This window comes from Balaenoptera acutorostrata, chromosome 18, assembly GCF_949987535.1.
Source record: "Balaenoptera acutorostrata chromosome 18, mBalAcu1.1, whole genome shotgun sequence".
NCBI lineage: Eukaryota > Metazoa > Chordata > Mammalia > Artiodactyla > Balaenopteridae > Balaenoptera > Balaenoptera acutorostrata.
The window spans coordinates 73,450,526-73,478,491 of record NC_080081.1 but is presented as its reverse complement, the minus strand read 5'-3'; the positions used below and the strand labels follow the sequence as shown (position 1 = coordinate 73,478,491).

The window sequence follows — 27,966 nt, the reverse complement described above, 5'->3', positions numbered from 1 at the left end:
GGCCTCTTCCAGCAAGAATGGCAGAGCCTGGGCCCGAGGCTCCGTGTCCTTCTCAATGCGGCCACAAGATCCGGCCAAGTAAGACTGCGGACCCTGCCAGCCGGCGGGGGGCGGGGACGGGGTCTCCCCTGGAGACGCGGTGCCTGGAGCGAAGGCTGCTCGGGTCTTCAAGGGTGTGTGCTTCCCCCTTACGGGTGGGACTTAATTTAAGGAGAGGCTGGGAGTCAGGGAAAATGAAAGGGTGTTCACGACCTTGCCCCTTTCCAGCCCTTCGCCATACCTTCTGTCAAAGCCCTCCCTAAACAGCTCGGAGTTTTAAACACCCCATGAAATGTCCAGGAGGGGACAAGCAAAAGGAAGGCCTAGTGTCTGGAGAACAAAGACAAAGACAAAGAAGCAACAGAGGTCGGGAGCTCTGAAGAGAGCAGACCCAGCGGGGGCCCTGATCCCCGGCAGGATCTGGGAAACTGCACAGAAAGGGGGCGGGGAGGGGCTGCAGAATGCAGAGAAGCGACCCCCAAGTGGATCTACAGCGTCCCCCCCACCCCATGGCTGTAGCAGAGGCTGGGAACTATGGCATTCAGCTGTCGCTTCTAAACTTCGCTGATTTTTCTTTCAAAGGGATTTTGTATTTAACAGAGACAGTGCTTTTAATACTAATTTTGCATGCGAATGCAGCTGGTTTACTAACTCAGCTTTTTGTGTCAGTGGAGGGAGAGCCGCTCTAGCTGTGATACTACTGGCCTGATTGCTGTGTAGTCAGCTCCATCCTGGCCTTTCTCATGGCAATAATAACCCATCGCAGCCCTCTAGCTGAGTAATTGTGGTTCCCTGGTGGCTACAGAGCCGTGGGGATTGTTCAACTGCAAATTCCCTAGAATTGTAGTCCGAGGAGAATGAATGAAATGCATACTTTCATCCCATTCATCCCTTTGTAAATTACGAATAGCAAATGAAAATAATTAATACAAAAATATTTCTCTGTGGTGTCCAGGCAGAGAGGAGAGGCAGAGGAGCCGGAGCCTCTTCCCCAGGACCACCCCCACCCCACTCCCCCTTGAGTCTCATCCTTCATTTCTAGCCACCCTGTCTTGGTTTCTTTCACTGTCTGCTCTCGCCTCTCTTGTCTGGGAATGTTGGCGTCCTCCAGATTTTCTCCTTCTTGGTTTACATCCCCTATGTGAGCGGCCATATCCTGCCACAGGGCTTCAAGTCTGCATAAAGGTGCCAATCAATGGCTCTCTCATCTTTATCTCTAACTCAGATGCTCTTCCTAAATCTCAGACCAAAATATCCATCTGTCTACCAGAGGCATTTGGATGTCACAGAAGGGCCTCAAACGCAACATGTATAAAATTACACTCCTTGTCCTCCTAGACCTGGAAGCTCAGTAAGGAGGGACCCAGCTGCTTAAAGGAGAGGGGAGGGCGGCTTCACTGACACCTCAATGTCATCACCAGGTGTCCCTTCCCCTGGGGGAGTTTGCCCCTTCACATCCAGTCCCGAGTCTCTAACAGCCACTCTGTGCTACTCCATCCTCCACTGATGGAAGGGTCACCCTCTAAAAGCTGGGCCTAATGTGTCACTGTCCAGCTCTGGTCTCAAAATAGGGTGAGACTGATGACGCCTACGGACTAATTGCTATCGAACTATTACTATCGACTGGGCTCTTAAGTGCTGTATTCCTTCCAAGGACTGCCATAAATCTCCACAAACTGGTGGCTGAAAACAATAGAAATTTATTTTTTTCACATTTTGGAGGCCTGAAGCCGGGAATCAAGCTATTGGCACGGCTGCACTCCCTCTGGTGGCTCTTGGGGAGAATCCTTCCTTGCGTCTTCCAGCTTCTGGTGGCTGTCGGCGTTCTTGACCTGTGGCCCATCACTCCAGTCTCGGCCTCCATGGTCACATCGCCTCCTCCTCCTCCTCCGTGGCCAACCTCCCTCTGCCTTTCTTATGAGGACACTGAAATTGCATTTAGGGCCCACCGGATAATCTAGGATGTCCTTCATCTCAAATCCTACTTGCATCTGCAAAGAGTGATCAGGCCTAGATTGCTGTTGCTTGCTTCGGAAAAAAGTCTCTGTGCAGAAGATACTTCCCGATCCTTCTAAGAGTCAAACTCAGAGCTTCAAATCAGGTGAAGTGATAGTTTATTTTAAGAGCAACACAGCCTCACAATTTCTCCCCACCTACTTGTCCGTGCTTGAAATTCTCTTAACAAAGAACATTAATTCTGCTGTTGGAATAAAATGCTTTAAAGTATAAAGCGGTTCCCACTAAAGCAGAAGAATCAAAGGATAGTGTCATTTCTAGTATAACGGGATCAGAGCGTAGACATCAGCCGAGAGTCTGCGAACAGAAGGACAGAGTGTGACAGGCAGGGGCTAAGGCTTTAGTTAGCCTGGGGAAGCCTCAGGTGGAGGTGAAACTCACCCCGTGTGAAGGCAGCGGGTGAATAGTTACAGAGGGGCGGATGCAGCTGCCTGGCTGGATTCAAGGACCGGTTCAGTGAGAAACAAGCCCTGGATGGGAGAGACGGGGAGATGGGAGGGATGGGGAGAAGTATACAGATGGCAAAAACTAAATGTTTCTTTAGGGTTTTATATGTAGGCAGTGGCATATAGGTTTTCAGACTATTTGGAAATTGAAGGCACCTTTGAGAATTGTATTTAGGATGCGTGAACGGGAGGAAACACAGGCAGCGGCGTGGCTGCGGTGTGAGAGGTGAGGTGATGGACCCCAGATGGCTTTGCTTCAAACATGGAAGGGATCCTTTCACCCAAGTGCTAGTGAAATCTAAAAAGCCACAGGTAACTGCCTAGATATGAAGAAAGAGAGAATGATCGAATTAAATTTTAAAAATATATTCCGAAGTAATCTGGTGGTACCTCCATTCACAAGGGGAGGTCGGGGCATATCAGTCCTCGTGTCTGCACACCAGTGAATTCTCCATCCTCCCTCTCCCGGCCCGCCAGCAGCATTTGCCGCTGTAGGTGCCCCTCCCTCCTCCTGGAATCACGTTCTTCCTTCGGCCATCAGGACACCACAGCCTCCTGGGTCTCCACTCACCTCGCCCACTGCTCTTCTCAGCCTCCTTCACCGGTTGCTCCTCATCTCCCCAGCCTCTTGACATTGGGGGCCCCGGGCTTCAGCCTTTGGACATCACCTCCTCCAATGCCACTCCCTCCCTTGCTGAGCTCGCTCACTCTCACAGCTTTAAAGAATAGCTATGCCACCGGAATCTTGCACAGTCGTTACAAAGAATTAATTAGAGCTGCACCAGACGAGTCAGACGGGTTTCCCATACGGTGCCGTTAAGTGACAGGTAGAAGAGAAGGACACCTTGTGTAAGCTGAGCCCGAGTTTGTAAGACAAAATAGGACTAAAACCCAATGTGATAATGTATTGATATATGTATATATCAATGTGTATATGATTATAGTAGCAGTTATAAAAGTCTGGAAAGAAACAGGCACAATTGTTAACACGGGCTACCTGGGAAGAGGGTGATTACAAGCAGGGCCAGGAAGGAGCAAGGACAAGGGGTCCAGGACAGAACCTGACATGGAAACTATGACCCTCTTGGTGTAAAATCAGTTCATGCATTTACAGGTATATCTAATCTGATGCATGAAAAGTCAGGCAATAAAACAGCGATAGTGAGCATCCTAAGATGATAGAATTTCAAATGAACTCTTTTCTTTATATTTTTATGTATTGCTCGAATTCTTTAAAATAGTATATGTGAATTCTCAAGAAAAACAACAGACCTATTTTAATCTGGGGGGGGGGGAACTCATAATTAAATTGAGCTTCCCCTCTTCCCTAGTGGAGCTCACAAGTTGGCCTTCATTCCTTTACACTCCGCATTACCACCCAAAATGTTTGTCTCTTGCAAAATTATTTTAATTATTAAAACAACATTTGATCAAAATATGCTGGCTTGCCACATTTAAAACTGTTTTATTGTGCTTTTAGCAGGTGACACCAAGTGGGATTCCTATGCCACCACGACGAAGACTGCATTCACACCTAAGACAGGAGCAGTGCCTGCTTTAATTCGGTACCTCCCTATTCGAGTCAGATTGATATACACACTTGAATTTGTTCACCTTTCTTCTATTATTCAGAGTCCAAAACCAATGGAGAGTAATCAGAGAAGGCTTATAGAAAATGCACTCAGATAAGACCCACTGCACGCCCAGATCTCCTCCAAGCATCAGAGAGGGTTTCCCCTTCAAAGAGTATCCCAAGCTCCTACAGGAGAATTGAGAAAATTAACACATGGATCCTTCATAAAACCACTGTGTATCCTGCTTTACAACAGAGCCAGTATACAGTTAATAGAACTGTGCTACCTAAACATGGAGCATGAACTGAGTTCATTACCTGGTATATAGTAGGCAGGCAATGACAACTGCATGACTGGATAAGTGAGTAATTGTTAGCACCTCCACCCAACACTAGTCTTGGAAGCTGGAACAAGGCCACAGTCCCCTTACCCTTACCTTCACTCCTCCAACTATTGCTTCCTAAAGCAATGTTTGCTTGCAACTTCTCCCTCAATTCCACCTGAACCGAGGGTGGTGGGAATTTCTGCCCATCAGCTGCCTCTCTAAGCTCATTGGTGGGTGAGAGAGGGTGGGGCTGGGAAAGCCCTGCCATCTTTCATTGCATCAGTGGTAGGTGGGAAATTAGCATGGAGGACCTTCCGTCGTCTGTGTTCACTCTGTAAATTACTTCCAATATAGAGGATCTTTTCGCCTTAAAAGTTCACATTGTCGAGAAGTCAAATGGAGTGTTGTCCAGACTGTGTGGTACAGTCAGGCAGAAATGGGCTCCAGCCTCAGCTCCCTGCTCTAATTACCCCTTATTTTCTCTGCTCCCTTAGGCAAGTAACCAGCAAGCTACGGCTTAGTTTTATGGTTGGCAAAGTGGGAATGATGACTCCTGCATAAGGTGGTTGTTCTGAGGACAAACTGAAAGCAGTAGTCCAGTGACTAGCACGAAGAAGTTACCCCCCAAATTTTCATTCATTTTTCCCCAGCATAATATACGACAGACTTCCAAAAAGTGCAGGTCTGCAAGACTCCTAATTTCTGAGTTACCGGCTATCCCACTGAGTCACATTATATCCCCAACTGGGAGATTTACCCTCTGACAGTAAGGATTATGCCAGCTTTCCAAACAGTAACAGTTGTCTGAAGAAGAAACATTTGGGATGAAAGCCAAAACCAAATGGGTACTTATGGAGTCTAGGTCAGTGGTTTTCAAATTCACATATTTTTAAAGTTAACAGAAAAGTTCTTATTATAAATTTAAACAGCTGTAAAAGATAAAACTTCCAGCCCATCCTAAATATTGACATTTTAAAACAAGACCATTAAATCATTTCTTTACATATAACCAGTGGGTAATCTAACCACCTTAGCAAATTGATACTCACTCTGACCCTTTTTAAAAAATATATACAAACAAGCTCTTCTTTAACAGATCATTTATTTCATTCTCTTTCCTTCTTGAACTCTTGCTCCCAGTCTACTTCCTCCATAGAATTTTACCCTGCTCAAATATATTTTGTGTTTGAAAGCAATTTATTGATCACTCCATTATACCTCTTTGCAACTATTTCAGTATATTAATTGACATTAATTTTTAAACATGTTATATGACCCTAAGTATTGAGTTATCACAATTATTTTTAGTACAGAATTGCTCAAAGCAATAAACACATTACAAATGTTAATAATTACTAAACAGAAAAAGTAAATTTTTTGGAATTGCATCTTAATGAGATAAATGGGGCTGTTTTGTTTTCAATTACTTTATGTATCCAGATTTGAGTGTTATTATGTTTGGAATGAGACCACATTCAGCATCAATTTTTCCTGCTTTTTTTTGTTTTTCAACTTATGAACGCTAGTGTTGAGAAACCTTGTTCTCATAATTAAGTAGATGTGAATGAAAGGAGTTTTAGTGTAGCAATGCCATTCAATACTCTGAACTCTTTATGGTTATATGCCAAAAATCACAAGGTGGGGGCTTCCCTGGTGGCGCAGTGGTTGAGAATCTGCCTGCTAATGCAGGGGACACGGGTTCGAGCCCTGGTCTGGGAAGATCCCACATGCCACGGAGCAGCTGGGCCCGTGAGCCACAATTGCTGAGCCTGCGCGTCTGGAGCCTGTGCCCCGCGACGGGAGGGGCCGCGATAGAGAAAGGCCCGCGCACCGCGATGAAGAGCGGTCCCCGCACCGCGATGAAGAGTGGCCCCCGCTTGCCGCAACTGGAGAAAGCCCTCGCACGAACCGAAGACCCAACACAGCCAAAAATAAATAAATAAATAAATAAATTAATTAATTAAAAAAAAAAAAAAATCACAAGGTGATTTTTAATGATTGATTGGCTGACAGCTTGGTTGTGTACTCCTTCAGTTTCATTGAAAGCAAACAATTAGATGATTTGTCATCCAGTTATTGAGTTATTCCCTATCTCGTTTTTCTGAGAAGTATACTGAAAAGGCCTGTCTTTTTTTTTTTATATTTGAATTTTATTTTATTTTTTTATACAGCAGGTTCTTATTAGGTATCAGTTTTATACATATTGGTGTATATATGTCAATCCCAATCTCCCAGTTCATCACACCACCACCAAGCCCCCCTCCCCCACTGCTTTCCCCCCTTGGTGTCCATACGTTTGTTCTCTACATCTGTGTCTCTATTTCTGCCCTGCAAACCAGTTCATCTGTACCATTTTTCTAGATTCCACATATATGCGTTAATATACGATATTTGTTTTTCTTTTCCTGACTTACTTCACTCTATATGACAGTCTCTAGGTCCATCCACGTCTCTACAAATGACTCAATTTCGTTCCTTTTTATGGCTGAGTAATATTCCATTGTATATATGTACCACATCTTCTTTATCCATTCGTCTGTCGATGGGCATTTAGGTTGCTTCCATGACCTGGCTATTGTAAATAGTGCTGCAATGAACATTGGGGTGCATGTGTATTTTTGAATTATGGTTTTCTCAGGGTATATACCCAGTAGTGGGATTGCTGGGTCATATGGTAATTCTATTTTTAGTTTTTTAAGGAACCTCCATACTGTTCTCCATAGTGGCTATATCAATTTACATTCCCACCAACAGTGCAAGAGGGTTCCCTTTTCTGCACACCCTGTCCAGCATTTGTTGTCTGTCGATTTTCTGATGATGCCCATTCTAACTGGTGTGAGGTGATGCCTCATTGTAGTTCTGATTTGTGTTTCTCTAATAATTAGTGATGTTGAGCAGCTTTTCATGTGCCCCTTGGCCATTTGCATGTCTTCTTTGGAGAGATGTCTGTTTAGGTCTTCTGCCCATTTTTTGGATTGGGTTGTTTGTTTTTTTAATATTGAGCTGCATGAGCTGTTTATATATTTCAGATATTAATCCTTTGTCCGTTGATTCGTTTGCAAATATTTTCTCCCATTCTGAGGATTGTCTTTTCGTCTTATTTATATTTTCCTTTGCTGTGCAAAAGTTTTAAGTTTCATTAGGTCCCATTTGTTTATTTTTGTTTTTATTTCCATTACTCTAGGAGGTGGATCAAAAAAGATCTTGCTGTGATTTATGTCAAAGAGTGTTCTTCCTATGTTTTCCTCTAAGAGTTTTATAGTGTCCGGTCTTACATTTAGGTCTTTAATACATTTTGAGTTTATTTTTGTGTACAGTGTTAAGGAGTGTTCTAATTTCATTCTTTTACATGTAGCTGTCCAGTTTTCCCAGCACCATTTATTGAAGAGACTGTCCTTTCTCCATTGTATATCCTTGCCTCCTTTGTCATAGATGAGTTGACCATAGGTGCGTGGGTTTATCTCTGGGCTTTCTATCCTCTTCCACTGATCTATATTTCTGTTTTTGTGCCAGTACTATATTGTCTTGATTACTGTAGCTTTGTAGTATAGTCTGAAGTCAGGGAGTCTGATTCCTCCAGCTCCATTTTTTTCCCTCAAAATTGCTTTGGCTATTCGGGGTCTTTTGTGTCTCCATATAAATTTTAAGATTTTTTGTTCTAGTTCTGTAAAAAATGCCATTGGTAATTTGATAAGGATTGCATTGAATCTGTAGATTGCTTTGGGTAGTATAGTCATTTTCACAATATTGATTCTTCCAATCCAAGAACATGGTATATCTCTCCATCTGTTTGTATCAACTTTGATTTCTTTCATCAGTGTCTTATAGTTTTCTGCATACAGGTCTTTTACCTCCTTAGGTAGGTTTATTCCTAGGTATTTTATTCTTTTTGTTGCAATAGTGAATGGGATTGTTTCCTTAATTTCTCTTTCTGATCTTTCATTGTTAGTGTATAGGAATGCAAGAGATTTTTGTGCATTAATTTTGTATCCTGCAACTTTACCAAATTCATTGATTAACTCTAGTAGTTTTCTGGTAGCACCTTTACGATTTTCTATGTATAGTATCATGTCATCTGCAAACAGTGACAATTTTACTTCTTCTTTTCCGATTTGGATTCCTTTTATTTCTTTTTCTTCTCTGATTGCCATGGCTAGGACTTCCAAAACTATGTTGAATGGTAGTGGCAAGAGTGGACATCCTTGTCTTGTTCCTGATCTTAGAGGAAATGCTTTCAGTTTTTCACCACTGAGAATGGTGTTTGCTGTGGGTTTGTCATATATGGCCTGAAAAAGCACGTCTTAACAAATGACTATTAAATTACATCTGTTACTCCTTCATTTGGAAGAAACTTATTTAATACTATATACTCAAAAAGGACTTAGAAAATAGGAACATTAATTTCAATAAAGGTTTTCCAATATAATCTTTTTTTTATAAAAATGCTTTTGTCATTACATACTCTAAATATATTTTTATCCAAATCTTTGAGCTGAAGATTTAACTCATACAATTTACACCATGTTTACCTAGCTGGTAAAATCAGTCCTTGTGGTCCAACCAACAAGTGAAATTAGGTTTACTTCCTGGCAAAATAAAAATCTGACTACAATTCTAGCTTAAATAAATGTTAATATATATTTTGAGGAATATTATGAAAACTACTGATAAATTATGGAATATATATTGTAGGGAAGATTATTAAAAGTAGACAGGAGAAGTGTAGAAAGATTCAGGTCTAATATGATTAATTACATCCAAGTAACAAAAATAATGCAATGAAATGTGTAGCTAAATATGTAAGTTATCTGTGAAGTGAGGAGTATGATAAAAAATATGAGGTTCCTTAGTTAAATATGTTCTCATGTGTGCAGAACTCTGGTGCTTGACTTTGGAAAATAATTAAATAATGTCATGCATAAAAATCAGAAACAATTTCATTGATTTCTTTAGAAACCAAATCAAACATTTACTATGTATTTAATGAAAGAGAAAGTTATATATGGTAAGTATATAGTTATATATGGAAAATTACTAGTCTGACAAGCTAGTGTATACTTTCATGTATTGTTAAATATTTTACATCATAAAATAAAATGAGGACTGGCTATATTGAAGTAAATATTTCATAATATGTTTGGGTTAAAAAATTAGCTTTAAATACCTTACTGAATGATGAATACAAAATCTGAAAAAAAGATCACAAGATTTTTATGTACCAGTTTTATCCAGTGAATCTTTAAAAATTTGATAGTCTCAGAAAAGATTCCAGGTACATTGAAAAGAATCAGCATCGCCATCCTGTACTGCTTCATCTAAACAGAGATGCTCTTCTTTCCAGCTAGTGACATATCCTAGGGAATTTTTAAAAGCTGGAAAATGCTTACCTTTAAATATGTAGGGGAAAGAGCCATTTTCAGCAATTTATATTCTCTGCTTTCCTCTTAGAAGCTTCTCCTTAAAGAGGGATGAACATTTGATAATTTTTAGGACAGGGAAAACTAGCCATTACTCTCAGCCGCACCAATCTACAGTGTACCTACATTCAGAACATCCCTGCACAGGCCATAATGCTCTGGTTATAACCCCATCCTTTACTCTTGACCTAGAACGGCAAGCCCTAGGTAAGTGTATGGAATTTGGGTTACAAGGGAGTTCCCTGAAATCACCATAATGAAGTTCCCTTTGCCCGGCGCCCCTCTCACCATTGGCAGCTAACACACTGAGGTGTAATGCACCTTAGTAAGATCCTATGGTGAAGTGGGGAAGGGAGAAAAGGATGCGGGAAGGAAAAGACCCACTAGATATGCAGCTTTGTTCTCAGGCAGATACATGTTAAGAAAGAATATATTGAGAAATGCGGATGTGAAAATCTATTCCTTTAAAGCGGTTTGTGCTGTGATCCCTTTGGAAAGGTCTTCATGCACCTTCGATGACTTCAGTTTGATTTAGGACCACAGTCATGCTTGAATCTGTACATCTGAATGACAAGTGAAATAGTCCAGCATCCAGATGTATCCCACTTTCCAGATGTTTGGTTTCTTACAGACGTAACCTGAATCTTACCCAGCCCTCTTTTTTAAAAAAGTCAATATGAAATATTTTAGACACACAGAAAGGAATATACAATAAATCCCCAGCTATCATCCAGCTATAATAATCAACAACACATGGACATTTTTAATGTATATCCTCCACTTAGCCTTCCCACTGGATAATGTTGAAACAAATTCCAGGCATTATATCATAAGTCTAAATATATTTTTATGTATCTCTGAAAGATAAGGATGCTTTAAAAATATGTAGCAATACCATTATCTCACCTAAAAAAGCAATTCTTTAATATCAAATAGCCAATAAGCGATCAAATTTTCCCCAATTGTTTCATAATTTTAAAAAAAAACAAACAGTTGGTTAGAAATTGAATCCAGACAAGGTCTCTGCATTGTATTCTCTTACTTCATTTAATCTACAGGTTCCTCCTTTTTTTTTCTGAGAATTTCTTTGTTGAAGAAACAGATGATTTGTTCTGGATTTTTCTGACTCCATCCCCATCATGTCATTTAAAACTATCCTTCTTTTCATGTATTTCCTGTAATCTAATATTCCAAAGACTTCATCTGATTCAGGTTGGGTATTTTCACAAAAGTATTTAATAGGTGGTGTTGTGTATGTATATCCAGAGTGGTAACTGCTGATCATTGCCTAGATGCATTATTTCATTAGGGACTTGCAAACCAGTGGTATCCTAATTCTTATACTTTTCCTTTTATTAACTGGAATACTTTTTATAGAGAGAAACTTTCCTTCGCCAAGTATTTGGTTATACTGAAGTACTGTTTACACAGAAGAGTACTCAGCTCTTTAAAAAAATTAATTAAAAAATTAATGAATTTCAGAATATTCTTTTAAATTTCACATTAAGACACTCTTACTTTTGTTAAGGGCCATCATAAGATACAGGATTGTTTCTTTTTCAGGGAAACCTAGAAATTAAGTTATTTCTGGCATCAAGTCTTAAGGCAGCTAATCTTTAAAAAATTATTTGACATGTGTACTGTTGTGAAATTTGGTATTTAATCCCTTACTCTAGTTTCCACCCTTTTCTTACAGTCAAAAAAGTACCAGAAGATTAGGATATACATATGCACTTAGTGATGCTATTCCCAATCAGACACAGTACAATGACGAGTATGTTTGGAAATCATATTCTAAAGAAGATTTGGTCAACATTGGAACTTCAAGAGGAATCAAGAACCACAAATCTTATTACCCCAGTCAGGTAAGATAATATCTACATATCTTCTGAATGTGATATTCTATCAATAATCCATAAGAATGAGAGTTTGGATATATCGCAAAGATCCCCCATCATCTACAGCTGTGGTCCTTCTTAGACTCTTTTTTGCTCACCTTCTCACATTTATTTCTAACTACTACTCCCTTTTCCCCTTAAATAAGAAACATTTATTTTAATAAATTTATTTATTTTATTTATTAATTTTTGGCTGCGCTGGGTCTTCGCCACTGTGTGCGGGCCTCTCACCACAGTGGCCTCCCCAGTTGCGGAGCACAGGCTCCAGGCACGCGGGCCCCAGCAGTTGCAGCACGCGGGCCCAGTAGCTGTGGCTCACGGGCTCCAGAGCACAGGCCCAGTAGTTGTGGCGCACGGGCTTAGTTGCTCCGCGGCATGTGGGATCTTCCCAGACCAGGGCTCAAACCTGTGTCCCCTGCATTGGCAGGCAGACTCTCAACCACTGCGCCACCAGGGAAGTCCCTGAAACTTTTTTTTTAATTGAAGTGAAATTCACGTAGCATGGAATTAACCATTTTAATGTGAACAAATCACTGGCAATTAGTACATTCATAATGTTCTACAACCACCACCTCTGCCTCATTTCAAAATATTTTCATAATCTCAAGAGGAAACCTTGTACCCATTAAGAAATTATTTCCTGTTTCCCTCTCCCCTAGTCTCTGGCAACTACCAATCTGCTTTCTGTCTCTATGGATGACATATTCTAGATATTTTATATGTGGAATCATACTATACAATATGTGACCTTTTGTGCCTGGCTTCTTTCACTTAGCATTGTTTGAAAACATTGTTTTCAAAGTTCATTCACATTGTAGCATCTATCAGCACTTCATTCCTTTTTATGGTTGAATAATATTTTATTTTATGTATATACCACAAATTGTTTACCCATTTATCTATTGATGGACTTTTGGGTTGTTGCCACCTTTTGGCCTTTGTAAACAAAGCTTCTATGAACAGGCACGTACAAGTATTTGTGTTTGGTGTAAGCATTCTCAAACCATCAGAACTTTTATCATTTTGTTGAGTATCCAGAATGCTCTTCTCTTATCCACCAAGGAAACTTAAAGATTCTTCAAGGCTCAGCTTAAAGAGAGCCATCTCTAATTCCCTTCTCCTCTAGATGAAAGTAACTGACCCTCCCTCTGTTTTCTAGGCACTGTGTACCCTTCTCCTGTCATAAAAGGCAAAGCTCAATTGTAGTAAAGGGTTTCATTTACTTGGTTGCCATATGGCATGGTGACACCTGGGATGGAAGCACCTGGACACATTCAATAGATAATATGGCAGTAGAATGGTCAGGATTTGATGACTGAAAGGATGTAAAAGACAAGGGAGAGGAATGAATGATGATCTTCCTGTTTTTTACTTGGATGCCTGGGTCTGTGCTGATGTTATTTACTGAACTGGAACATTTGGGAGGACCAGGTTTGGTGGGGAAGGGCTTGGGGGAAATGTGAGTTCAGTTGAAGACATGTTGGTTGAGGATATATCCAACTTGCAGTTGAATACACAGGTCTGGAACTCGAGGGGAAGAGGCAAGCTGTAGATGTGGGTAGACTTTGGAGTCATTAGAACATACACACATACCCCATTTAACTTGGTTCCTCACAGCACCCACTCATGTAATCTATTTACCTGTTGAGTATTTTCCTTAAGATTTATAATTAATGCAAAATACTCGGTTACAATATTACACTGTATATGTATACGTATACATACACATACATACACACAGCATTTATTTCCCCTTTAAGTGTTATTGAAGGCTCTCAGCCAATGAGTGTTCCTGTGCCAGCCTGCAGACCCTCCCAGCATGTGAATGCCCTTCCCATCAACCTGAGTTGAGGGTATACTGCATTATTTACTCTTCTGAGGCCTCTCTGCCATTTACCTTTGTTTTCTGTTAAGCAGTTTTGACTCTGGCTCAGGGCCTGGCAACTAGCAAGTTGCTCCCCCTCTGCTAACAGAGTCTGCTGCTCAGGAACAAAGGGAGAGTATCACCCTAAGAGTTAAAGTGCAGACTGGTGGTTTGGGGCTCCTTCTAGGAGAGGGCGGTGGAAAAGGAGGGCCCATGTCTGCAGCAATTGCGGTGCCTTGACGTGTGGGTAGTCACGGGGAAATGGGCTGGAGGCAGCTCGGGACTTGCCCAGTGATCTGGAGACTCTGCAGGTGATCCCACTGGATGGTCCTTTTTGCTGGTAGGGTTTGCGTGTATATGGGTGCAAATGACACCTCAGAGTGCCCACGCCTACCAGGAAGAACATGTAGAGGGTAAAGATACATGCCTCTGATGAAGCCCCGGGGAATCCTCAGGTTTGAGGTGCAGGGTGAGGAAAGAAGACTTAAATGGAGGCCATGGAGGGGCCACAGAGGAAAGCCTGAAAGGTATGGTCTCTCAGATATCTGGGAAAGAGATATAGGAAAGAGATCATTGCCATGTCAGGTATCTCTGCTACCTATTTGGTGCCCCATCAGACATCACTGGTGAGGTCAATTCCCACTCAGGGTCTTGGAGAAAACCAGCTTACCTGGGCTTAGCAGTGACTGGAGGGCAAAGCCTTCAAGTAGTGGATGGTTATGTGTACTGCCTTTTACTCGTCCATTCAAGCAACCAATATTTATTGAATGCCTAGCACGTGCCAGGCACTCTTCTTGTACATTTCCTGTCATTTCTCCAAGAAGCCCTCCATCTCACACTAAGCAGGCATTCCTCCCTACAACTCTACCAAAACTGCTCTTTTCAAGGTCACCAAGGAACCCCAGTCTGCTAAACCCAGTGGTCAAGTCTCTGTCCTCATCTCACTTGACCTGCCAGCAGCATTTCACACAATGATCAGTCCTTTTTCCTTCACTTTCTTACTTGGCTTCTAGTACAACACATTCTCTTGGGTTTTCTCTTTCGTAACTGCCTGCCCCTTCTCAGTCTCTTTTGCTGCTTCTTCCACTTATCTTTGAACTCTTAATGATGAAGTGCCCCAAGGTTTGATCATCAAACCTCTTCTAATTTCTAGCTTGGTGATTTCATCCAGTCTTAACTTATTTCAACTGTATGAGATGACTTCCAAAATTATCTTCAGCTTAGTCCACTCCCCTTAACTCAGATTCATATATCCAACTGCTTTCTTAAGATCTCCTGCTGGAAGTTTACTTAAAGACTCCTCAAATGTCACATTACCACAACTGAACACCTGAGTGTCCCTCTAAGTCTGGACTATTCCATGTTTCATTTCATGGCCACTCCACCCTTTCAACTGTTCAGACCTCAATCCCTGGAGTCATCTCTTTGCTTCACATCCCACATTCTATGCATCAGAAAACCTTATTTACCTACAAATATATTTAGAATATGATCACTTCTCCCCAATCACATTTTATTGTCTTCAACGTGAAAAGCCAAAGAAATGACAAAGTTCCATGTTACAGCTGGGTCAGCTGATGGTTCCCTAAACACACTGACACTTCAGTGTGGTAGCTGCGTGTAAAGGACTCGAAAGAACACGTACACAAAAACACACATGTTCTTCATTCCGTGAGGTGAACCCACGTGGATTTTCTTGAAAATTGTGTTTGTACTGACAGGACTTCTTTCACTGGACACTACCTCAAGGTCAATCGACAGCCTCAGTAAAGAGCTACTTCCCTTGGAAAATCGCTGCTTCAACGGAAGAGGTTCGGAAGGCAATAGCAAATCAGTTTATTTCCCACACGAGGAGAGACTTTGTGGACACAGCAAAAGGTAAACGTTCATTTTTCTCCTTTCCCTGGTAGAAAGGCACTGGAGTCGCAGTGGTGAGCAACACAGATACAGTCTTCTCCCTCAAGGAACTCACAGTACAGACGTGGAGAAAGGCAATTTAGCAAACAATCGTTGACCTAGTTAGCACCTATAAAAAGATGCATGTTGTGGGAAATGCAGGGTGCTGTGGGTGCACGGTAGGACACCCAGCCTAATGTGGGCGGGGGTTGGGGAGAAGGTCAGGAAAGGCTGCTTGGGTCCAAAGGACAAGGACGAATGAGCCAGGAGAAGATGACGGGGTCGAGTTAAACGTGCAGTTTTCAATTCTTAACTGCTGGTTCACCATTTTTAAATTACTTGAATTAAAATTCCTTTATTAAACCAATACATGCAGAGAGTGAAATCTAATAGTTACCTAAAGGCTCACAATGAAATAGCAGTTCGTTGACCCACCCCCTCCACTCTCGGTCCTACTCCCACTGGCTGTCAATTTCCATCCTTTCAACTATGTCTTCTTACGGGAGCCTCCATATTTTAAAATCATATGCTTAATACTGTTATTTTTGATTCATCAATTTTAGACATTACAATTGACTTCCTGTTATGGTAACTGAGGATTTGGTCCTCCTATAATTTTTTCTCATGACCCCTCCATCTGTCCTCTCAGTATAATCATATTACAAATTTGGGGTTAACACAATTGCTAGTGTTTATATTATGATTACGATGATATGATATATTATGATTATGTAAATATTTACTGCTGAGCCAGATGGTATTTTATGGTTACGTTTCCTTTTAGTTTTCTTTTGTTTTTTACCAGAGTTAATAATTGATTCTTTTCATATGCTTAGTTTTCTATGTGCCCGTCACACTCACTGAATCCATTTTTTCTAGTCCAGCATCTCAGTACATCACCTTCTACTGTGCCTGGTGTCCCCGAATCCAGAGCTTCTTTGGTTCGATTTTGCACCAACAAATCTTCTGGCTAGAAAGGGTAGCCATATAACTACCATGGCCACTTGCTCTTCCTTGAAACACTCTTCCTTTGAACTTCTGTGACTCCACACTCTCCTGGTTTTCCCTACTTCTTTGTCTCCTTCTTTCTTGTCTTTTTTCTATTTGATCTCTAACAGAGTTCCTTAGAGTTCCTGATTCCTTTAAAGAGCAATGATCCATCTTCCTGAGGAATTCTGCATTTGTTTCTCTTCCCCAAGCCCTTCCTCAGGTCCCTGGTTCTGTGTATTTGGTGACCGAGTAGAAGTCTCACAAGGGTCCCAGTCATCACCTTCTCCTCCCCCCGGCACTGATCTTCCTGCATTAGCTACAGATCCCTGCAATTCTATCACTACATGGCAGCCAGAGGCTCTTTCACAGTCTAAATTGGATCATATACTTCTACTGCTTCCTTTCACTGGCTTCCCTTGCACTTTGATAAAAATGCACGTTCCAGCTACTTCTCTTGGTCCACAAGGTCCTGCAAGGCTGGCCCTTGCTTTCGTCCTCACCTTTCCTCCTCACTCCATCCCTCTCCTTCACTAGGCTCCAGCTCCATGAGCCTTTTTTCAACTCCTTTAACCTCTTTCCCACCTTCGGTCAGTGTGCAGCCTGTCCCCTCTGCCTGAAAGGCTCTTTCTGGGGTTTCACTTTGTCACTCTCTTGACTCCAGCTTAAATGTCACCTTATGTGAGACATTTATGTGAGACCTTTCCTACAATTTTATCTGAAGAGGCGTGCTGCCACCTTGTTTGTCTAGCACCCCTGCATTTTGCAGTCATTTGTTTACTGGTTCGTGTTTTCTGTTGTTTGTGTGTTACTCTTTCCTCACTACTCAGTAAGTGCCCCAGACGCCCTTATTCACTCAGGACCTAGTGCAGTATATAGCCTCGTCCTCGTGTATAGGAGGTGCTCTGTAAATATTTGCTGAATGATAGAGAGAATGTATGGGAAGTACATTTTCTGAAGCTGGATGGGTGTGGAATCAAAAGACCTCCATACTTGTAGATAAACACTCAGGGTCATGGGAAAACATTTGAAACGTCAGCATTCTTTTTTAAAAATTATTTTACTTATTTATTTATATTTGGCTGTGTTGGGTCTTTGTTGCTGCACACTCTAGTTGCAGCGAGCAGGGGCTACTCTTTGTTGTGGTGCGTGAGCTTCTCATTGTGGTGGCTTCCCTTGTTGCAGAGCACGGGCTCTAGGCGTGTGGGCTTCAGTAGCTGTGGCACACGGGCTCAGTAGTTGTAGCTCAGGGGCTCTAGAGCGCAGGCTCAGTAGTTGTGGTGCATAGGCTTAGTTGCTCCGCGGCATGTGGGATCTTCCCGGACCAGGGCTCGAACCTGTGTCCCCTGCCTTGGCAGGCGGATTCTTAACCACTGCGCCACCAGGGAAGCCCGAAATGTCAGCATTCTTAAAAGATGTCTTTGAGCTTCCAGTCAGAGTCGTCCTTTCAGCATGCACAGATTACCATTTCTCCATGTGTGGATAAATACCCAAGACCTGCTACGACTCCCTCCTAAATCTCTCCCCTCCATCTGCTTCTCTCCCTCCCCACGGCCACTGCCTTCGTTCAGGCTACCATAGTCTCTGCCTTGGATGAACTCTAATTCAGTCCCTCGTCCAGTTTGGTCTCCTCCAGTCCACAGTCCGTACTAGAGCCATAGTGAGTTTCCAGATGAGCAAACTTCACCTTCCAGCTTAAAACCCTTCGGTGACACCCTGCCCCCATCCTCCTCAGATAAAAGCTAAGTGCCTTACTGTGAGCCCTGTATAATCTGGTCCTCGCCCATCACCCCAGCAGTCCTCCTCGCCAGCCCCCCATGCTTTTTATGAGACCGACTGCCTTCCATCCTCCAGGCTCATGATGCCTCCTGCCCGAGGAAGACGTCTCCCTCCCTGTTTTTAAGCCTACGTCTGTCCATAATTTAAGTCTAAATGTAAGCTTCATTTCTCTCCCAGGAGTCTTCTCTGATCCCCCAGGTTTGGATCGGTGCCCTTCCCGTGTTTTTATAGCACCTGTTCTTCCCTCTTACACAGCATTTATCAAATAATATTGTGATTACCTTTTATGTATCTGTTTCTCTAATACCTTAAGCTTCTGAAGCACAGGGACTATGTCTTATCTTTGAATCCTCATTATTGAATTAAGGCGAATGAGTGAGAAGCACTAAAAGATGTTTGTTTTCACACGCAGGCTTGGAGAACTCGGCTTTGATGAATTAGAAGAGCAGATAAAGACAGCAGAACTAGGTCTCACCTGGCTATAGACTATGGGCCCATGGTCCTAGTGGTTTTGAACAGTCCTTGCTGTAGATTTACTGGGGCCTTTCTGCAGATGCCATACCTAATCTTAAAGGGTCAGTTTCTCCCTTTGGGCGATAACTACTCTGGCATCACCTTTATCAACTGGAAAAGAAACCAGTGGGAGCTGATCTCCTGAGGGGCAGGGATGGTCCCTGGGAGGAGTCCAGGCCTTGGAGGCGGGGTTAGTGTTGGGTCAGGATATCGTCTCTGTCCAGACTTTAATACAATTATGGGGACTTCAGGTGTTGGTCAGGTCCTTTTGTATCAGGAACTTCTCTTAATAATGCCAAAGGAACTCATTAACATGAAATTTTATACAGACAATAAAACCATTAGTTAAGAAGAACTAAGAACTAAGAGGTACTTTAAGTATATATCACATAGGCAGTAACTAGAGTGTGTTTCAAATGAATTGCTAATACATAGCAATTACATGTCTTTTTTTTTTCTTTTGTTCACTCATTAATTTAGTAAATATTTAATGAGGTCTATTACAGTGATATGTACTAAGGATCAATGAAGAATAAGACTTAATCTTAATTAAGTACATAAAGACACAGACCTGGAGAACAAACATATGGATACTGAGGGGGAAAGTGGAGGGATGGGAGGAATTGGAGATTGAGATTGACACATATACACTATTGATACTGTGTATAAAATAGATAACTAATGAGAACCTGCTGTATAGCACAGGGAACTCTACTCAATGCTCAGTCGTGACCTAAATGGGCAGGAAGTCCAAAAGCGAGAGGATGTATGTATATGTATGGCTGATTCATTTTGCTGTACAGTAGAAACTAACACAACATTGTAAAGCAACTCTACTCCAATAAAAATTAATTTAAAAAAAAAGCTTAATCTTTATCTTCAAAGGAACTCAGAGTAAATCCAGAGTCTGATTTTTGTCTTTTCTGGGTCTTCATCTCCAGTTGCTCTACTTCTATGCTGGTCTATCCTGGTCCACATGAACCAGCCCCTCAAGACCCTTCACAACGTGGTTCCTAACTTTCCTCTCCTGCTTCACCCTCAGCTACTCCTCCTCCCTTCCCTGCGTTCCTCACACCAACTAGACTACATTTCATGAACACTCTGTGCATCTTTTGCTTCAGTGTTGACCCATTGTCAAAACACGCCTTTTGCTGTGTCTGCCTTTTGATTCTTGTCTTCCTTCCCTTCTGGTAACAGCCTGTCACACTCCCTCTGGGCTTCTGTAGCACCTTATCCACAGCTCTGAGTGAGTGATTCTTATGAGAAGCTTGTTCACAATATAAGTGCCTGGGTCCCACTTCTGCAAAGTCTCAATGTCTGGGATGAGGTTCAGCAGGTATATTTTGGAATAACCTTCCTAGGTATTTCTGATGTATTATCTCCATGTGAGAACCACAGTTCCAAGTGTTATGGTTGCAAGGTATCACATTCCATATCCATGTATCCTGTATATCTCTTTCTAATCACACTGGTTTGAGATTGTCTTAAGGTAGAACAATGACTTAATTACCTTTAACCTTGGCACAGAATCCATGTAGGAACTGAAAACATTTGCTTTTGAGTGTCAGCTAGGGGAGAAGGATAGGCATCTATATCAAGTATTTCAAAGGGAATTTATTTATTAATAAAGCCATTAGTAATTTACAAAAACCAAGTTATAGATGCTGCTTACTAGGAACAATACCAGATGATTTTCCGAAATAGCTTAAGGAATGTCCTGATGTTTGAGCCCGAGAGTTTTCTTCTCTCTCTATAACCTTGCCTTCTCCTCGGGTGGTTTAGGAGGTCATTATGAGGACCATTGAGTACCCATGGCCTCTCTCCCTGAGTCATCTAAACTAAGAGGCACTGTGTAGTGAAACCCTTTCCCACTGTGCTGGTCTGGACAGAGATCATTTTTTAAAAAACCAATATTAAAATGCTCTTGAGTACCAGTAGATGACATCACTTATTGTTTGATATACAACGTACACTTGAATTTATTTTGAAAAGACCTATTGAAAAACTATTTCGGAAAAAGAATAAAGGTTAGTGTTAATAGTAATAACACTGTTGTGACATTGCTCATGATATTTGTGGCTTTTTTTTTTTTAGGGTTATGAATACTTTATATTTTCTAGTACCACTTATTTTATTTTTTCAAAGAAGACTTTGATCTTTATTTCTAATCTCTTTTTCATCTCCTATCACAACTACCTGATTTTGTCCATATTTCCACAATTTGAATTTTTTCTCTTCATTTTATTTATATTTAAAAAATTTTTATTGGCGTATACTTGATTTACAATGTTGTGTTAGTTTCAGGTGTACAGCAATGTGAGTCGGTTATATGCATACATACATCCACTCTTTTTTAGATTCTTTTCCCACATAGTCCATTACAGAGTACTGAGTAGAGTTCCCTGTGCTCTACAGTAGGTCCTTATTAGGTGATATTCATGTTTTTAGTATCTTTGTCCCAATTAAAGTTGGTGCTGTATGATGTGCTTCTGAACCAACATTTTGCAGCAAGAATTAGGGGTGAACTCACTCCAGGTGAAATGACTTGTGATTCTCTCCTCAGTTAATCTGGTAGTGCTTGTGGAACCTGGTTTTAGTCAGTGCTTCAGAGGTATTTAAGGATCATATGTTTAATGAATATTTGTAAGCAGAGTTATTTCCAAAAATAATAGTGCTACGGTCCACTAATGACAATGATCTTACCTAACCCTCCATCGGTAAGGTTCTTTTCCTTCGAGTGGTTCTTTCCCAGATAATGGGGATGATATGCACTGCCCCATCTAACGTTGCCAGGTTTAGCAAATAAAAATACAGGGTGCCCAGTTAAATTTGAATAATGGTGTATAACAGGTAAAAAATGAGTACCTATACATACTTACACTAAGAAATGATTCATTGTTTACCTGAAATTCAAATTTAACTGGCATCCAGGAATTTCCTGGTAGTCCAGTAGTTAGGACTCTGTGCTTCCATTGCAGGGGGCACAGGTTTGATCCCTGGTTGGGGAACTAAGATCCTGCAAGTCACATGGTGTGGTCCCCCCAAAATTTAACTGGCACCCTATGTTTTATATGGCAACCGTAGCCCTAACTAAAATCTCTCACTCTGCACACTGACCCCTGCCCCGGGGACTAGGCAGGACCACTGGAGTGAGACATGCTTCCTGAGTCCACGGAGCAGAAACACATAAGCACTCCTAACTGATGTACAATGTACTCATTAGAAACTACTTCTAATCATTTGAGCTTGTACTTCCTGTGCCTGATAAAGCAGAAAATTATTTCCTGGTTGAAATGTCCCTAAAAAGTACATTGACCGTACCTCTAAATGCAAGAAGAGTATGTTTTAGTGTGATAAATTGGAAGTTACTGCCAGAAGCAGAATGGAATGAAAATATGAGGCTATTTAGAAATAGCTTACAAGGAGTAATTATTGCCTTCCATTTGTGCCCCAGCTCAAAAGATGAAGCAACATTCTCAGATGTTTCTGGAATGGAAAAACTTCCTTCCCCAACCAGCAGACACTGAATTTCGATGGAATTACCAAATTCCAGCTAAAATTCCTGAGCTTCAGGATTTTAGTTTCAAATACGGATGCTACTCAAGCCTACCCATTGCTTCTCAGGGTCTAGGTAAGTACACCTGTAGCTTTTAAAACAACTTCATAGACCGTTCTTGCTCCAAGATTCCTCAACACATAGGGCCCTGGTGGGTGACCTTGATAACAGTCATAGAGAATGTCAGTGACCCCTGAATGGAATCAAAACTAGGACTCTGGGGCACTTAGCCTCAAACCCAGGGAATGAGGATGATGTCTCAGAAGAGAAATGACTGCTTGTGCCGTGAAATGAGTAAATCCTCTGCCTGGGAGGGACAGTTGTTGGGATTGGGGGACACGCCCCCCCCACTCGTAAAATGAAAGGAAGGATTTACTTGCTATTAAACAACCAAAAGAAAAAAAAAGTTCCTCGGGAATCAAATTAGACTTGTCAGTTATCCCCTGGAAGTTTATCCACACAGCACATCCTTCAAGCATCTTTACATTTAGCAACGATTTTACTTGAGTGTTCTTTTATGACCCCAATTGCTCTTGTTTACAACAGAAAAACCTTTAAAAGTTCCATGACCAAGCCACCTCCGAGTTCCTGGTTAAGAGGATAAACTGGTGTTAGTCTGAGAAAGTGATTTACTCCTTGCATGGAGTTGGGATCAAGTAGCGCTTTAGACAAAAATCACAGAGCAGAAGCTGAGCATCTTGGGTTGGAAGGCAGCCTAGGAGTACCTAGTCTAGATCCTCCCATCATGTACAAATCCCTTCTCGCCCATCCTTGCCAAGAGGAGACAGTTTGCCTTCTTAAACTCTTTGGAGGGGTGTCCCATCCCCCAGTGTAGCTCCTTCATCCTTGGATACTCTGTTTGAAAGTTCTCAACAGCTAGAATCTTCCTTGCTAAACTTCTGGCCATTGGTTCTATTTCTTCCCACAGAGGTTAACTACTAGAACTCCACTATTCAATGAAACCCTTATTATATGCCCGCTATATTCTCCACTTAAAGCATTTCCAGACCCTTCAAACACTCTGAATATAGTTCCCTGTGCTATACAGTAGGACCTTGTTGTTTATCCATCCTTTACATACCAATTTGCATTCGCTACTCCCAAACTCCCAATACTTCCCTCCCCACTCCCCCTCCCCCTTGGCAACCACAAGTCTGCCCTCTTCATTGTTTTTTTAAAAAATAAATTTATTTATTTATTTTTTTTTTTCTGTGTCGGGTCTTCGTTGCTGCGTGCGGGCTTACTCTAGTTGCGGCGAGCGGGGGCTACTCTTCATTGCGCTGCGCGGGCTTCTCATTGCGGTGGCTTCTCTTGCTGCGGAGCACGGGCTCTCGGCACGCGGGCTTCAGTAGCTGTGGCTCGCAGGCTCTAGAGCGCAGGCTCAGTGGTTGTGGCGCACGGGCTTAGTTACTCCGCGGCATGTGGGATCTTCCCGGACCAGGGCCCAAACCTGTGTCCCCTGCATTGGCAGCTGTATTCTCAACCACTGCGCCACCAGGGAAGTCCCTTCATTGTTTCTTTTTCATGAGAATTCCATGACTAGCAGAGCCCACCTTAAATGAACAACATTCAGAATCAAATATAAGTGATTCTGGGTTTACTTGTACCACATACCTCTATCCGTCCAGATGTACAGAGAGTGCTAACTGTAGATGTCATTGTTCTTCCAAACTGCTCCTCCTGAGACACCTGGGTCCCTGAGGGAGGCCCCTCAGTGTGTCCATCCACATCTGCACAGGAGATGGCATGAAAGGGAAAGAAGCTTCTAGGAAGGTGCTGGTTTGCTCAGCAGGTGGTGAATGCTGCCATCCCAACAAGCTGACCTGCAGAAGAGTCTATTTCAGGGAGAATGGTGGTCATACTCAACCCTCTGGCCGTCATCTCCAGTCATTCCCACTTCCAACAGCAGCAACCCTGAGTACCCCAGCAGCTCTGCACGGCCCCAGTCACGGGAGGAGACATATAGCTCCTCAGTTCCCAGTACAATTAAGGACGCCGATTAAGCTCCAAGTTGGGCTCAGGGCTGTCAGGGGCGCATCCCACAAATAAAGGCAGGAATTCTTTGCTCAGTGACAGCTCTTTTTTTTCTCCTTCCCTTGTGTCCCCCAGTCCCTTCCATGCTGTACCAACACATGAGGAATCAAGAGCACAAGAAGAAGCAGACCACGTACCAAAGTGAGTACGGGAAAGTCTACCTGGATTTCTTAACAATTTTGAGCTCATTCACTCCCTCTCAAGTCACAGAGTACCTTCAGAGTGTTTCCTACAAAGGTAAGATGAGGTCCCGAGTTACTATTTAATAAATTACAGATCATAATAATTGCTTTACCCCAAATAGAAATTGTTCCAACTTCTAGCCACTGGAGTTATATGTTCACAAAATATATATATATAGCCTCCAAAAAAATCCCATAGTTTAGTGCAAACATCAACCCATTGAAAATAAATTTTTCTTAAAAGAGAACCCAGTGACTATATCCCCACTTATTAAAATAGAAACATCTAGCTTTTCACTAATTTCTGATCTCACTTTGCTGTGGTTGGATTGCTCCAGGGTGACTTCTCTTTTTCTTACGGTTAACTGATTTCTCCAGTGGGTGTCTGTACTATCTCACGGCTTTGTTTTAGGTTCTGTAAACTTTATTTCCTGTTTGGGGGTACTTTTTTGTGAGAGGCTTTTTAGGCTACATGAGAATCTTCATGTATCTCCTCCTCGAAGAGATAAATGCCATCAACATAGGTTGGGTCACTCCACGCAATAGAGATTTACCCCAGTTCGGGGTCTAGTGACTGGAATTTGTTTGGGAGCATCTCAGGGGCAAGTGGTCAGTCTGAGCATGTGTAAAATGTCCACTCAGAGAATAAGACTTGGAGGAGAGGAAACTAAACTCTTCCAACAGCTGCCTCTCAGCACCCAATGCTCGTGGTCACACAACCTATCACCCCTGATTTTTAGCACATGCCCTAATGCAGATGTATATATTTCTATAAAGTATCTTCATATACCACTAAACTAACGTGTTATGTACATTATAAAACATTCAAAATGTTAAAGAAGCCAAAAGCAAATAGAAATAGAGATCCTAATATTTCTTCCCACACCCAGTGGACCATCTCCTACACCCCACTCTGTGCTCTGCACGACGTGGAGGTCACTGCCTTGCTTTATGCCCCATGGGCAGGCCTAAGCTCAGAACATCCACAGGCACTCAGTAAGCCCCCAACTCCTACCCCTGTCAGTAAGCCCCCTGTCTCCTACCATTTTTTTGGGGGGGGATTCCATATATATGCATTAGCATACAGTATTTGTTTTTCTCTTTCTGACTTACTTCACTCTGTATGACAGACTCTAGGTCCATCCACTTCACTACAAATAACTCAATTTCATTTCTTTTTATGGCTGAGTAATATTCCATTGTATATATGTGCCACATCTTCTTTAGCCATTCATCTGTCGATGGACACTTAGGTTGCTTCCATGTCCTGGCTATTGTAAATAGAGCTGCAATGAACATTTTGGTACATGGCTCTTTTTGAATTAAGGTTTTCTCAGGGTATATGCCCAGTAATGGGATTGCTGGGTCATATGGTAGTTCTATTTTTAGTTTTTTAAGGAATCCCCATTCTGTGCTCCATTGTGGCTGTATCAATTTACACTCCCACCAACAGTGCAAAAGGGTTCCCTTTTCTCCCCACCCTCTCCAGCATTTATCGTTTGTAGATTTTTTGATGATGGCCATTCTGACCGGTGTGAGGTGATATCTCATTGTAGTTTTGATTTGCATTTCTCTAATGATTAGTGATGTTGAGCATCCTTTCATGTGTTTGTTGGCAATCTGTATATCTTCTTTGGTGAAATGTCTATTTAGGTCTTCTGCCCATTTTCTTTTTTTTTCTTAATAGTCACAAACTGGATACAACTCAAACTTCCATCAACAGGAGAATGGATAAATAAACTGTGGTATATTCACAAAATGAAATACTACTAGGCAATAAAAAAGAATGAATTATTGATGTATTTAACAAAATGTATAAACCTCAAAGACATTATTATGCTAAGTGAAAGAAGCCAGACACAAAATAATATATTTTGTATGGTTCCATTTATTTGAAAGTCTACCACAGGCAAAACTTATCTACAATGAAGGAAATTGGAACAGAGGCTGTCTTGGGGTAGGAGGGATTGACTGGGAAAGAGCAAGACAGGACTTTCCAGTGTAGTGGAAATGATCTTTATCGTTACATGGGTGTGAGTTGCACCTATGCAAATGTCAGCCCATTAACCTGTACATGCATGATCAGTGCATTTCACTTTATGAAAGTTTACCTCAACTGAAAAACGCTGAGGTCAGGAAAGACAAGGAGAAGGATGAGTGTGGGGTTGAAACTTAAATGTGAAGTCACAAACACAAATAAATGCAAACATAACTGGAGAGTAAACCAGGAACACCCCCCGCCCACCCCCCCCACACACATGATCTCCAGCCCTCAGCTGGCATTTGTAACACTGCTCATGACAACATGGACATTGAATAGGAAAACATGTTATCACTCGCTTTCTTCCTTTCTCTTAGTTTTGGCTGCAGAGATGGCAATTGCTAGGAGTGACAAAGCTTTACAGCTCCACAAAGTACAATTAAAAAATATGTAATTAGGATTAGGGGGCCATAGATGTTCAGAACCAGAAAAGACTCCTTCAATTTCTAGATGAGGAAATGGAGGCCAGGGGGTTGAAGGGCCTCCCATGATCAGTTATCACTCAAAGATTGCAAAGCCTCCCAACACTGGTGGGCAGAAAAGCAACCCTGGCTTGGATGAAACTTCTGGAACAATAGTCTCTATTGTGTTGTTTATCATCACATCACCCAGACCAAGCACTGTCTAGGTGCTTCACACATAGCATTCCTCGTCCATTCAACTGCGCTAGGTAAGTATCGTTACCTGTATTCAAAGATGAGGAAATGAATAAATGGAGGGGACAGATGTATTTGCCAGCACAGAGCTGAAACCTAAGTTTATTTTATTCCGAAATCCATGCTCTTTCCAGGAAGTCTTGCTGATCCCTTGAATACTGTTTGCTCTTTTTAATCAATAATTAACATAATTGTGTCTTTTTAGCTATTAAACATACTATCCTTTGATTATTTTGTTCTCATTGAATTTATATTTAGAGTACTATTATCAGATATTTGCTTCCTTCCTAGAATTTCTCTATTTAGCACTTAAATAGTTAAATGGAAATTTTCATCCTGTTTTTCTTCATAATTTTCAGACCGACAGATTCTTGATCGCTTTATTTACTCTTACTGTGACGTTGACAAAGGGACGGATAAAAAAGGAAAATAGTTCAAATGAAGAAAATCTGAACGTACCTAGGTTATTTTCTCAATAATCAAGGAAAAATAAGATCCAAATTGTTCTAAATATAATTTCACCATGACTTTGTGTTTTTTTGTTTGTGTGTGTGTGTGTGTGTGTGTGTGTGTGTGTGTTTAATTAATTAATTAATTTATTTATTTTTGGCTGCGTTGGGTCTTCGTTGCTGCACGCAGGCTTTTCTCTAGTTGCGGCGAGCAGGGGCTACTCTTCGTTGCAGTGTGTGGGCTTCTCATTGCAGTGGTTTCTCTTGTTGTGGAGCACGGGCTCCAGTAGTTGT

The 27,966-nt window shown here is 41.7% G+C and overlaps 1 protein-coding gene across 2 annotated transcripts; it reads left to right on the top strand.

Moving 5' to 3' along the window:
• The first annotated feature begins 17 nt into the window (after window positions 1–17).
• Window positions 18–27,734, top strand: TEX26 (testis expressed 26). 2 transcript variants are annotated; one of them, XM_028162898.2, is made up of 7 exons: window positions 18–78; window positions 3,985–4,066; window positions 11,514–11,682; window positions 15,301–15,457; window positions 22,209–22,385; window positions 24,420–24,581; window positions 27,583–27,734. In XM_028162898.2, the coding sequence occupies exons 1-7, from the start codon at window positions 18–20 to the stop codon at window positions 27,654–27,656; spliced, it is 882 nt and encodes a 293-aa protein (XP_028018699.1). In that variant the 3' UTR covers window positions 27,657–27,734. The 2 variants fall into 2 exon arrangements, with proteins under 2 accessions (XP_028018699.1, XP_007164223.1); XM_007164161.2 differs by having other exon boundaries at window positions 3,982–4,066.
• The last annotated feature ends 232 nt before the right edge of the window (window positions 27,735–27,966 follow it).